The sequence below is a fragment of the Cheilinus undulatus genome, linkage group 21 (assembly GCF_018320785.1).
Source record: "Cheilinus undulatus linkage group 21, ASM1832078v1, whole genome shotgun sequence".
In the NCBI taxonomy this organism is placed as follows: Eukaryota; Metazoa; Chordata; class Actinopteri; order Labriformes; family Labridae; genus Cheilinus; species Cheilinus undulatus.
The window spans coordinates 36865870-36878417 of record NC_054885.1 but is presented as its reverse complement, the minus strand read 5'-3'; the positions used below and the strand labels follow the sequence as shown (position 1 = coordinate 36878417).

The window sequence follows — 12548 nt, the reverse complement described above, 5'->3', positions numbered from 1 at the left end:
AATATCTTCCGCCATATCTGCAATGGCTTCTTGTTGCTGCTTGCATACGTCATGACTCTGCTATGCCAAAAAGTACTGCCCCTCTATGCTGATTGGTCCTGTCACTTTCTAATCAGGCCCAAACAGTTCAGACGGGAGCTTAGCAAGATGGATTCACCAGTGAGAAACAAGGAAATGGTTATATCCATCTGCTATGCAAGGTTAGTGATGGACATTTTTGGAAGTAATAATGAGGGACTGAAACTAAAATAAGTCAATCCACCGAGGCCAAGTGTCTTAAAACTGTTACCTCAAAAACTAGAAATGGTTTTAATGTGGAAAATACCAGGATACGTTATACTTTGTGAAACTGCCTTTCAAATAAAAATAGAACTCTCAGGGCAGCCAAACTTTTTATTTTCCAAACCAAAAGTCAGAGACCATTTAACGTCAGCTCTGGTGAGCTTTTATTGTATGTTCCTCCTTAAACTGATGTATGTTTTTGCACAAGTAGTATGATTAAAAAAAGACGTGTCACTGAACCAGCACGCATTTCCTCTTGTCTAAAACATCAGATAATCAACATGCTTTCCATCACAAAAATGCGCATTATGCAATAGCAAAGTTATTAAAGATTGAAATTATTCTGCAGATTTTGTGTTTTGAACACCTTCATCATTGATTGTCTTCCTCAGCAATTTGCAGGTTTACAGGTCATTCAGGTAGTCTTCTCCATTGGTCAACATCTGTTTCAGAGCGGTCAGGATCGGCCCATTGATCTGGTCACTGGTGTTGAGCTCTTGTTCATAGTTCTGAACCAGAAAGATGCAGTTTTTTTGAATTCCCTGCAAGTTCTTGTATTTTTCCATCTACAATTTAAAGTCAGAGAATTAGAGCTGATCAGTGCTGAGATAATACAAATGGAACTCAAAGTGAATGTCAGATTGTCAAAGTCAAAAACAAACCTGCTCCTTCAGGTACTTGCTCTTGTGTAAGTTGGTAATATCTTTTTCCACTTCAGGACAAGCCTCGTCCACTTTGGTGAGAATGGCCAGTTGAGGAATATCTGCAGTTACAGGCATGTTTTTGATTTTTAAACTTTTGTTTTACTGGTGGTTTAATTCAATAATCTGATAAATATGTTTTAGTGTGTGATATGCTGCTCTTACTCAGATTATTAGCAGCATCTCTGACTTGTTTTAGCTTTTCCACCACTTCCTTGCTTAGCAGAGAGACCTTGTCAGCAGGAACGACACTGACCAGGACGTGGACTTTGTCATCCAGAGAAGGATTGGAGTTGTAGCCCGGATCTTCCTCTGTCAGCGGGCTGAGAGGGTTGAACTAGAAAACAAACACTCAAAAATGTATAGATTTTTTTAATTGAATAAATAAAAGAGAAAAAAAGGCTTAAGTTGTCAGATTTAGCAAAAAACTCAAAAGGAAGACCCAAATGCAGAACTCAAAAAATGATTTAATTCCAACAAAATAGAAAGCAAATCCAAAAATGTCTAAAGTCCAACACAATGAATAAATAAACTGAAGAATCACAAGGTAAAAATCTACTAACAAAACATACTTAAATCAAAGTCCATCAAAGGCAAAAAAAACACTTGAGGTTTCACACGGAGTACACTGGGGAAGACACACGACAATCTGACAAAGGACAGGGAGAAACACAGAACCTAAATACACAGGGAGTGATTGCACAAGGAGAGACAGGTGTGGCTAACGAGACCCAGGTGGAACTAGTGAGGGTAATCACAGTGGAGGGAAACTGAGGCAGAAAGGAAAACTGGAACCACACACACAAAATAAGTCAGGAAACTTCACAAGACAGTACCAAGAAACACACAAAGACTAAAAGACAACAAAACTGTACACTAGAAACTACAACTGACACTGCCAACACTGAAGGACGCAAAGACAACAAACTACAACCAAAGAACACAATACAAGGAGGAAACTCAAACACAGGGAGGCCCAAGGCTTAACAAAACACACTAGACTATACAAGAAATGAAGAAACACAAAGGGTAGTCAACTAAAACACAAGAAACATAATAAAACATACCGCACACAATACATAAAAACGCAGGGGCGACAGGAAACACTAAAGAAACTAAACTAAAAATGAGGATCATGACATGTCTGTTGGTAAAAACAGCTTGTAACTAAATACAACACTTACCCCAAAATATACTGAAGTAAAATTAGTGATTTAAAAATGTAATTAAAAAGTACAAGTACTCAAAAAGCTACTCAATTACAGTAACTTGAATAAATGTAATTAGTTTTCTCAAGGTTTTATCACCAGCTCTCATCCCTCATCGATCTCATCTACAGTCACTATTACTGCGCCTGCTGAGAGTCACGTGTGGTTTCCCTTCAGATTAGCATTTGTTTAGAACACGACAAAAACAGGCACAATGAGAAAAGTAAAAACAGGAGTTAAAGCTGATTTTCCTTTTGAACTCATTCTCAAGCAAAAAGTCAAAATGTTTGTGATTTCAGCTCAGACTGACCATGCAGGAGTGTTGCGTTATTTATTTGTATGAATTTGCAGAATGTGACAAACTCTGTTATACTACCATGAAAATAAGCAGTGAGGATGAGCCGATTGATCTATCACTCCTTATAAACACTCTGATGTCCACTCAACAGTCACAGAGTTACTCTGATGTCCACTCAACAGTCACAGAGTTACTCTGATGTCCACTCAACAGTCACAGAGTTACTCTGATGTCCACTCAACAGTCACAGAGTTACTCTGATGTCCAATCAACAGTCACAGAGGTACCCTGATGTCCACTCAACAGTCACAGAGGTACTCTGATGTCCAATCAACAGTCACAGAGTTACTCTGATGTCCACTCAACAGTCACAGAAGTACTGTGATGTCCAATCACCAGTCATAGAGTTACTCTGATGTCCACTCAACAGTCACAGAAGTACTCTGATGTCCACTGAACAGTCACAGAGGTACTCTGATGTCCACTGAACAGTCACAGAGGTACTCTGATGTCCACTCAACAGTCACAGAGTTACTCTGATGTTCACTCAACAGTCACAGAGGTACTCTGATGTCCACTGAACAGTCACAGAGTTACTCTGATGTTCACTCAACAGTAGCAGAGTTACTCTGATGTCCACTCAACAGTCACAGAGTTACTCTGATGTCCACTCAACAGTCACAGAGTTACTCTGATGTCCACTCAACAGTCACAGAGTTACTCTGATGTCCACTCAACAGTCACAGAGTTACTCTGATGTTCACTCAACAGTAGCAGAGTTACTCTGATGTCCACTCAACAGTCACAGAGTTACTCTGATGTCCACTCAACAGTCACAGAGTTACTCTGATGTCCACTCAACAGTCACAGAGTTACTCTGATGTCCACTCAACAGTCACAGAGTTACTCTGATGTCCACTCAACAGTCACAGAGTTACTCTGATGTCCACTCAACAGTCACAGAGTTACTCTGATGTCCACTCAACAGTCACAGAGTTACTCTGATGTCCACTAACAGTCACAGAGTTACTCTGATGTCCACTCAACAGTCACAGAGTTACTCTGATGTCCACTCAACAGTAGCAGAGATACGATATGAAACTGGTTAAAGATGAGCAACAGGCAGCAATCTAGCAAGCTTTGTTCCAAGGACTGAGCCCTGGTGAGCTCTGCACAGCAGACAAGCAGAGAAATATGGCATTTAATGATTAGGGACAACTATGGTGTAAAACTGAACATTTATTTAACTGTGTTTCTTCTCTTTAAAGGACTGCACAGGGTCCTTCATGACTGTACCTTGTAACCGTCCTTCACATGTCCCTTCAGAGCCAGTTTCACGTCCTCCACACTGACTCCGTGGTTCAGGTTTTGTTCAAATCCCACAATGTCGTTGAAAATGAAAGAATAGAAGCTCTCATCATCTTTTCTGATCTTGTACATGTTGTACTACAAAGAAGATAGAGAAAGTATTTACTTTTATTGTTTACATAATACCAGATACAAAAAGACAAGTTGAATGGAGTCTTTATTGTTATAAAACTCAGGAACGCATCTTAACGTTTTGAGAGCATGACTTTATGATTCTGGTCCTAGATTTTTCTGAAAACTTTCCATTCAAACCTGCCTTCCTCCCTGTGCTTCGATGTTCTCTGTGCTCTAAATGTCTGTTTGCTCTCAAATCTTTCAATGCCTGTCCAAATATCTTTCAATCGTGCTAAAACCGTTCTCATTCAGGTTTCTGCTGCTTGTTTGAGAACCTGCCAATCTCTGATTTTTCTCCTCAAAACCTCCACTGCCTGTGATCAAAACTCTCTCTGTGCACATAACTTTCTTTAAACATCAAGATGGGCCCCTGAGTTTCGCTACAGTAATGACTCCATACAGTTTGCCCACACACCCTCTATACTAAGGCCTTAGTGTGATGTGATAGTTAAAGAGTGATGGATAAACTTGGTTTAAATTGCCACATTCTTCAGTTGTTCTTACTTTCTTGGTGTGGCTGAACCCAGAGTTTGCATTTGTACTAGCTCGCACCATAACGCGACCCCGCAAAGCAGAATCAACAGAGTTCACAAAACTGGACTTTCCGGCACCAACCGGACCATGAAGTAGAATCCTGAGATGACTGACTCCTTCTTTTTGGGGTTTGTACGATGTTAAAAAGGGAAGCATTTCTTGGGTGTTCCTGTTTGTGGAAGAGAATCATATATATGAATTAATTCAGTATTTTTTTTTTTTTTAAATGCTCTTCAGGCAGATTGTTGTTGCTACTGATCGTCTCTTATGTAGCAGAATCACAGCCAGCGTCAGCTCCCTGACTTTATGTTTACTCACGGCAGAGTCCTCCATGGTTGATCCAACAGAGCTGAAAGAGAAATCAGACAATGAAAACAATTTTTTACACAACTTCAACAACAATTTAATGAATTATTATTTGAACTCAATCATATTATGAAAGGATATCCTGACTAATAGATGTTTATTTAGAAAGAGGGGATTTTCCTTGACTTCTTTGATCTGGAGACTAAAACTGTCTGTTTTAATGTCTCTTTCTATGTTTACATGAGCTAGTCTGTGATCCTTCACTGACCAACACGAGTCAGGATTTACATGAGTAACCACTGCACCAGCAATTAATCATACATTACACTGCTTTAAAATGCATGTATATTAATTTGAATACTAAGTTGTATTTATTTTAATGTTTCAAATCAGATCAAATATTGAGCTGTTTTCTGTTTTGCTATTCATTTTGCATTTTTATTTTGTTTTCCCCTTTTTTGTCTCATGTCTAATAAATCACAAGCTGTACTAACTATTACTGATAGTTCTTAATAACACTAGATTGATCAAAGTATTGATTGAATCAGATGTATATTTCAAACAAGGGGAACAAAAGTATTAACTGCATTTATGTTTGTAAATATAAAAAATAATAAGTAGGGCTGCAAGCAGCACTGAAGGGTCGCTGCGTCCCGGCGCATGTTTGGGCATGTCATAAAGGCGATAGTGTGGGATTAATTGGCTGCAAGGAACCTGCACTGTGTGCTGCAGAAGAGCACAGAAAGCATGTCCATCCTGTTATTTGTCATGTAAAATGAGAAAAAAACAGGACATTTTATGTTGAGATGCTTCTGCTTTCTTATAGTAGTTGCCGCATTAACAAAAACATGTAATACATTTCTATACACATTTAATTATGTGGAGGGGCAGACCCAAATCATGTGAGATTTGAAGAGAAGTTTCAGAGAAGAGTTACAGTGACTTCCTGTGACATGGTGAGATAAATTACTCACAAATAAAGTAATGGCCCAATTGTGTCACTTCCTGTGGCCACTGGGGTGTGCTACAGCAAAACCATGATTGTTAATATGTAGAGGGGCAGACCTTGCTCATATGTGTGAAATTTGAAACAAATCAGATGCTTAATATAATAGTTATAGCAACTTCCTGTGGAACTGGTGAGATATTAATGCTCACCCTAGCAGTTACGCATCCTTTACTAAAACATGTCAGTGTTGAAAAATTGAAGCCTTTCTATTAAAATCTGTGCTTGATCAGGTCAATTTAGTAACTGGAATGAAGAAATTGGATCCTTGCAAAGCAGATAGATACGCCTGTTTTCGTGTTTGTCACTGGCGAATCCATCTTGTAAAGCTTGTAAGGTGCGGCGGAGTCGTGACATAAGCAAGCAGCGACAAGTGCAGATATGACGGAAGAGATTAGCGTGGATGCTGCTGAACCACCAGTTTTATCAGAACGTGACAATATTTCTTCATTAAAAGAAGAACAAAGAACAGCAGTGAGTTGTTTTTTTTTTTTTTCAAAATCGACAAAAGTTGTGTACTGACATATCAGTCACCATGGTTCATGTTATGCAGCTCTCTATGGAGTTTACTCCTCAGTAGCTGCGCACGTACGCCTTGGTAACGGCTATGTAACGTGTTTTGTTGCTCTGATTGGCCCGTAAAGATGTGACAGAAAGAACATTCATCCAATCACCCTCTGAGATTTTTTCAAAGGCTCTGCCTTTTCCCAAACACTGTCTGTGGGAGGTTTACCAGATGGATGTTTGAAACAAATCCATCTGGCATGTGAGGTTAATGAAATTGCCCATTTGTCTCACTTCCTGTTGCCAGTATGGGGCGCTATGATGAGATGTTTGCATGCGAGTGAATCTAGAGTGATACCATTATCATTAATACGCTATAAGGTATTTTTTGGCATATTTTTGCTGCAAAAAGATCTACATAAAAGTAGTTGAATTTTAGGCTCAGGTCATGGCTCCACCCTATGATGAAACCTCATATTTGCACAACTTAAGATCTCCAGGTTGTCTAGCATGAGCAAAAAATTCTGGAGTCAATCAGATAAAATCCCTCTGATTAGTTTGTTAAAATATGAAACTTGTGAATCGCCCAAAAACGCTCAAATTTGATCTTTAGCTCTTTGTAGTGCGCTTCCTGTACATTTTAGAGGATGGCTCTCCAATTTTTTTTTTTTTCGTCCAATCAGGATACATGTTTACTGATTTTAATGCATGTAGGTCAGTCCCAGTCTCTCATCTCACATTTGGGGCCTCTGTGGGACTTCTGCTTGATGGACTTACACGATTCCAACAAAATACTAAAATTTCCACTGGGGGACAATTTTCTGTAAAGTCTGGTGAGTTTTTGAGCATTTTAACCCTATTTAATTAGCAACCAGGCTGCACCTGAAGTAATCTCACTGGAGGGGGTGGTCAAAAAAGTCATACAGGGTCCCAGATTAGTGACTCCAGTCAAACTCAAATCCAGTCATATGGCCCAAGTCCAAATCCCTGGTATCAGTGATTGGCTGCAAGGAACCTGATCAGAGAATCCTTTATTTTTGTAATCAAGAATCTTACGTGGAGATGCTGGTTTGGATCCTCCTCTTCCCATACCTGTAAAGGAGATATAAATATGTTACTGGGCATGTCTTTACCTTGGTAAAAGGTGAGTATTCATATCACCATTTTCAGTAATTATATTAGTAATACTAGATATAGTTTTGTTAATGAACCATGGCGTCACTGTGGACCGATCGCTCTGAGAACTCGCCCCATAAATGATCATTATTTCTGTTTTTACAGGATTTTCCACTTTGTTCTGTGCATGATAAAAAGTTAACTGAGATGTTTCAGTCTTGTAAAAATATAAAGTAACTTTGATTAAAATAGTCAAAGTACAGAAACAAAACGGCACTGTGCAAAACGTGGAGAAAAACAGAATACAGTGATCTGCAAGTCTTTTTCAACTCTTTTTTCAGTTGACTTCAGCACAAAGACTGATCAGCTTTTTAGAAATACACAAATTCTAAATCTGATTCATTACACTTATTCCCAAAAAGTTGGGACAGGAGCAGGTTTATTGCTGTGGGACATCACTTTTTTCCTTTTTGTCAATGTTATCACTTGTCAAACTAAAAACACAATGATTTAACAAAATGAAATATTAAATACTGAAACAAGACTATGTTTGTCTATGTCAAAGTATAAACCCCATATTTCATAACAAAATAGAATAAAAGGTCATACGAGAGTCATATTAAAGCTTTCAACTCTGAAAATAATTAAAAGTCAGATTATTTCTTTGATGAAGAATAATAAAGAGAAGAGTAAGAGGGTATACGCCCTACACTCAGTCAAAGACATTCTCTAGTGCAGTGAGATGAAATAAACCAATAAATAAGGTTTAAACATAAAGAACAAACAGTGTGTTGATAGAATAAACTTATGACAGGACGAACTCATAAAGAGCAGGAAACAGAAGATATATGAGGACAGTAAACCTCTTACCTTTCGACACAGTGGCAGTTCAAAATATAATGGACAAGGAGGAAGACACCCTTTTTTAATGCTTTCACTTTCCTTTTTTCAGACCACACCCTGTGGCTTACAAAAAATCCCCAGACTCCTGTCTTGAGAGTTTGTTTGCTTCACTTTGATAATAATAATAGCTTGGACTTAAGAATAAAAATAAGATTAATCTTAAAAATCTGTCCATGCAACTTTGCTATTATTTTGAAGGGTGCTACAGCATCCCTCATACTGCACGTGTGTTTAAGTCTTATAAGTCACATGATCAGGTTGGTCAGTTGGTTTTATATCCCAGCTATTATTTTCAAGAAATCAAAGTACTCAAACTACTTTCAGGAGGGTTCCTAGAAACTTATAAATATCAAATTTAAGACTTTATAAGACCTTTAAAAGACCTGAACTGAGAAAAATAAGTACCGTTTGGCAAATGTTAAAAAGTAAAAGACGGGAGATTTCTTGGTACACAGGATTGTTGGTTTAATGAACTGCGAATCCCAAAATTGTTGATTTCTGGCACATTTAATTAACCGTGCAGAGCAGATGGATTTGCCAGTCTGTCATTACGCAAATCCATCTCGAAAAACCTCAGTCCACGAACCAATCAGCTTCATTTAAGCAGAACCAGGGGGGTAGCCACGGGCAGAGTTCAGCTGTACTGAAAGCTGGTAACAATGGCTGCAGCTTGAGTGTAGCAGTTAGGTATGATGTAACAGCAGTTTTATCAGAATTTTATTCACAAATTAAACAGCAAAAAAAAAAAAAAAAAGAGAGTTACTTAGCAGAGAAGATGTTTTTGCTCTTGTCCTGACTGGCCTCAGCACATTTTATCCACATCATGCTCTGCTGTTTCTGCACTATGGCAGAGTTTGCCTGTCCAGCTGATGTTACTTCTGGAGCTGCACATGTGTACTACTTAATTCTGTCATGAGAGGAAACAGTGATTAAAAAAAGGGTGTTAAAAAGTAGCACAAAGACATCCAGTAAGTTCATTTTGCCTTCTTATTTTGATTACTTATCTTGTGTTTCTTTTTTCAGAAAAACTAATTGTAGATGTTTTTACCTTTTACTTTGTTTCAACTGTCATCTACAGTCTTCCTCAGAAGCATCACCTGACCGCTTTGGTGTGTCCTTATATTCTGTTCTTCCCAGGCACGAGGTGCAGTCCCTTTGTATAGATTACAGAACAAGGATAAATGCTGTGTAACTTAATAAAGGACAGTCACTAGATGAAAAATATCTTCAGTATACAAACACAGTATTTCGTAGGTTTAGTGGCATGTGTGTGGGTGTTGACCTTAATTGACACTAATTTCTGCATTTTGCACAACTTTTGAAAAAGTAAGACGCTGTCAGTTGTTCCTGTGTCATATAACTTCTTCTGTGAGTGTAAAAATAAGCCAAGACAAGTTGTTCCTATCTTGTACAACTTCCTCCAGGAGCAAACTGCCAGTGTTGGTGGTTTCTTGACAGCTGATGTTTCACAACCTAGAAATTCCATGTCAACAAAGCAACATGTACAAAACAAATGGGTTATATGAGTATGAATAAAAATACATTTCCACTACTTTACTCAGACACGGACAGAGCCATCTGTAGGGCTGCCCTCAGCGGTCAGCCAAAAACTCGGTTCAGAAAGTGAAAGTGAGAAGTTTTGTCAAGCAGGAGTTCACACTTTTCAGGCTCTTATGAGAAATCTGATATACACATTTAAATGCAGGCCAAAGGACTCAGAACTCCATGATACTGCTGCTGACTAATCCCAGTTAGTGTTGTACAATACCAGTCATCCTTGTGAGACACTGGTATGGATGTCTTTTATAAACTGGGAGGTATTCTGTTTGTCTGTTGATTGTTTTTACCTCTGCCAAGGAGGTTATGTGATTGGCTGGGTTTGTTAGTTAGTTAGGCTGTTAGCAACATAACTCAAAAAGTCATAGACGGATTTGGATGAAATTTTCAGGAAATGTCAGAAATAGCATAAGGAAGAACTGATTAAATTTTGGGAGTGATCTGGATCCAAGAATTTTTTGAAAGGATTCTTTACTATTGGGGGATAGGGCTGAGCTACCTTGGTGGAGGTCTGCGCTCTCAGAGTGCTTTTCTGGTTTTAATATTGTTTTTGATCCAGTTTATTTATTTGTTTTTTATGTACTTATATATCTGCTACTAAACATGATGATGATGATGATGATGATATATGTATATATGGGCCATTCTACCAAATCCGTGCAAGTTGCAGTCCTGTACCAAAAAAACACATTTTAGAAGAAAATGAGATATTCACAGCCTTGATATTTATAACTGTCGTGTTATGATCTGTTCAGTACAAATGAATTAGTTCAGATAGCATTAAATCAACTATATAAAGTGTCCTTTATACGGGACTTTATATTGGGAAGTGGCTGTCCCAAACTCTAATACCTCAATTTCAATGAATAAAAGTATCATTTAAATGATTTTTACATTTTTTCAGATGGGTTTATCTATATATGTTTTTGATTTCTTTAAAAGGGAAGTTGAAATATTTAAATTGATTTTGTGGTTTTGTTGTAAATTCAAGAAATATACGTTAAAAAAACAAAACAAAAAAAAACAGTCCCATGTTTTCATGTCACTAATAAAACAAGATGAGACTTACAATCTAGGAAATTCTTCAGCCATCTGATATGCTTTTAATAAGCAGGATGTGCTAACTGAGGGTGAATTCCTTTAAAAAACATTCCTCATAATCATGTTTACAGTAGAGTGCCCAGGATAAAGCTTGATTAAAGGTTTGTTACACTGTTTTTTCTGTAATTTATGAGCAACAGATTCACAAAATTATTGACATAAATTTACGAAGACATCTGCAAGTGTTTCACATGAGTTCATCTTGATAATAAAGAAAAACCACATGCATAACAGTTGGAAAAGATTTTAAAGAGCAGGGCTGTATTTATAGGGGAAATTGAAAGCAAACACTAATGTGCTTCCCGCTTAACCTTGCAAAGCAGATGGATACGCCTGTTTCCTTGCTTCTCACTGGTGAATCCATCTTGCAAAGCTCCCATCTGAACTGTTGGGCCCGGTTAGAAAGTGACAGGACCAATCAGCGACGAGGGGCAGTACTTTCAGGCTCAGCAGAGTCCTGATGAAAACAAGCGGCAGCAAGAGCTGGTGCAGTTATGGAGGAAGAGATTAGCGTGGATGCTGCTAAAGCGCCAGTTTTATCAGAACTTGACGACATTTCTTTGTTAAAAGAAGAACAAAGAACAGCAGTGAGTTGTTTTCTTTTCAAAAATGACAAAAGTCAAGTACTTTTATGTCTATAGTCGCCATGTTTCACTATTTCTCAGTGGCTGCACACGCGCAGCTTGATAGCGGCTATGTCAAGTGTTTTGTTGCTCTTATTGGCCCGTAGAGATGTGACAGACAGAACATTCACCCAATCATACTCAGAGTTTTTTTCGAAGCTTTGGCCTTTTCCCAAACGTTTCCTATTGAAGCTTTTCCAGATGGATGTGTGAAACACTTCCATCTGGCGTGTCAGGTTACTTTCTGCTTATCGTGAAATGGAAAGCAACCACTAATGTGCTTCCCTCTCATTGTGAAACTAAAAGCATCAAAACTGCGCAGTCATCCTCGCTCTCTGGTTAAAGGATGCTGCATGGAAAAGAACGGTTTCTTTAAAGATGAACCTACCAGAGGAAAAACACAAATGCATCACAGAGCAAACACCAACAGCTGCTGCTGGACAGTTATCAGGATTGTAAAGAACAAAGTATTATCTAAAAGAATTAAATATTTTCTACTTTATCGTCCTCTCTTGTCAGCAGTCAGGGCATGTTTACCATGATTTATCTGATTCATACTCACAACTAGAAAACCTTCTTTGAGCCAGATTCACACAGGTTTAGTATTACCCAGGGACCTCTGGTAATAACCAATAATCACACAGGATATCTGTGTTTTAATCCCATGTCTGTAATCTGCTGAGTAAAAATCCCAGAGCAAATTACCTATGACATAAAAGTCATAATTATGAGAATGTAAGTCATAACCAGAGTTATTTTTGGCTTCTATTTTTAATTTTAGTTTTAGTTTTACTCTCTAAATGAAATGCATTTTAGTTTTAGTCTAGTTTTAGTCCATTTAAAGTCTCACATTTTAGTCTAAGCATTTATTCTCTTGCCTAAATCTGGTACCCAATCATGGTAGTGTGTTCTCTGCACTCAGCTAAA

General features: G+C 38.1%; 1 protein-coding gene across 2 annotated transcripts; it reads right to left on the bottom strand.

The window, feature by feature from the left end:
• Nucleotides 1–380: 380 nt before the first annotated feature.
• LOC121503514 (interferon-induced protein 44-like) lies at nt 381–9513 on the bottom strand. Of its 2 annotated transcripts, XM_041777974.1 has the most exons (9): nt 9389–9513; nt 9104–9247; nt 7378–7413; nt 4824–4854; nt 4476–4674; nt 3786–3935; nt 1149–1320; nt 945–1045; nt 381–848 (listed from the first exon to the last, which is right to left on the bottom strand). In XM_041777974.1, exons 3-9 carry the CDS (start codon nt 7409–7411, stop codon nt 687–689), a joined length of 849 nt encoding a protein of 282 aa, XP_041633908.1. In that variant the 5' UTR covers nt 7412–7413; nt 9104–9247; nt 9389–9513; the 3' UTR covers nt 381–686. The 2 variants fall into 2 exon arrangements, with proteins under 2 accessions (XP_041633908.1, XP_041633907.1); XM_041777973.1 differs by lacking the exons at nt 9104–9247; nt 9389–9513 and adding an exon at nt 8308–8318.
• Between the last annotated feature and the right edge of the window lie 3035 nt (nt 9514–12548).

Bases quoted from the DNA above. Each gene is read 5' to 3' on its own strand.
- LOC121503514 (XM_041777974.1), bottom strand. From the start codon at position 7,411: ATGGGAAGAGGAGGATCCAAACCAGCATCTCCAC. The intron at 1,321-3,785 runs GTACAGTCATGA...TTTGTTTTCTAG, and splicing joins ATGTGAAGGACGGTTACAAG to TTCAACCCTCTCAGCCCGCT. The intron at 1,046-1,148 runs GTAAGAGCAGCA...CTGTAACTGCAG, and splicing joins AGATGCTGCTAATAATCTGA to ATATTCCTCAACTGGCCATT.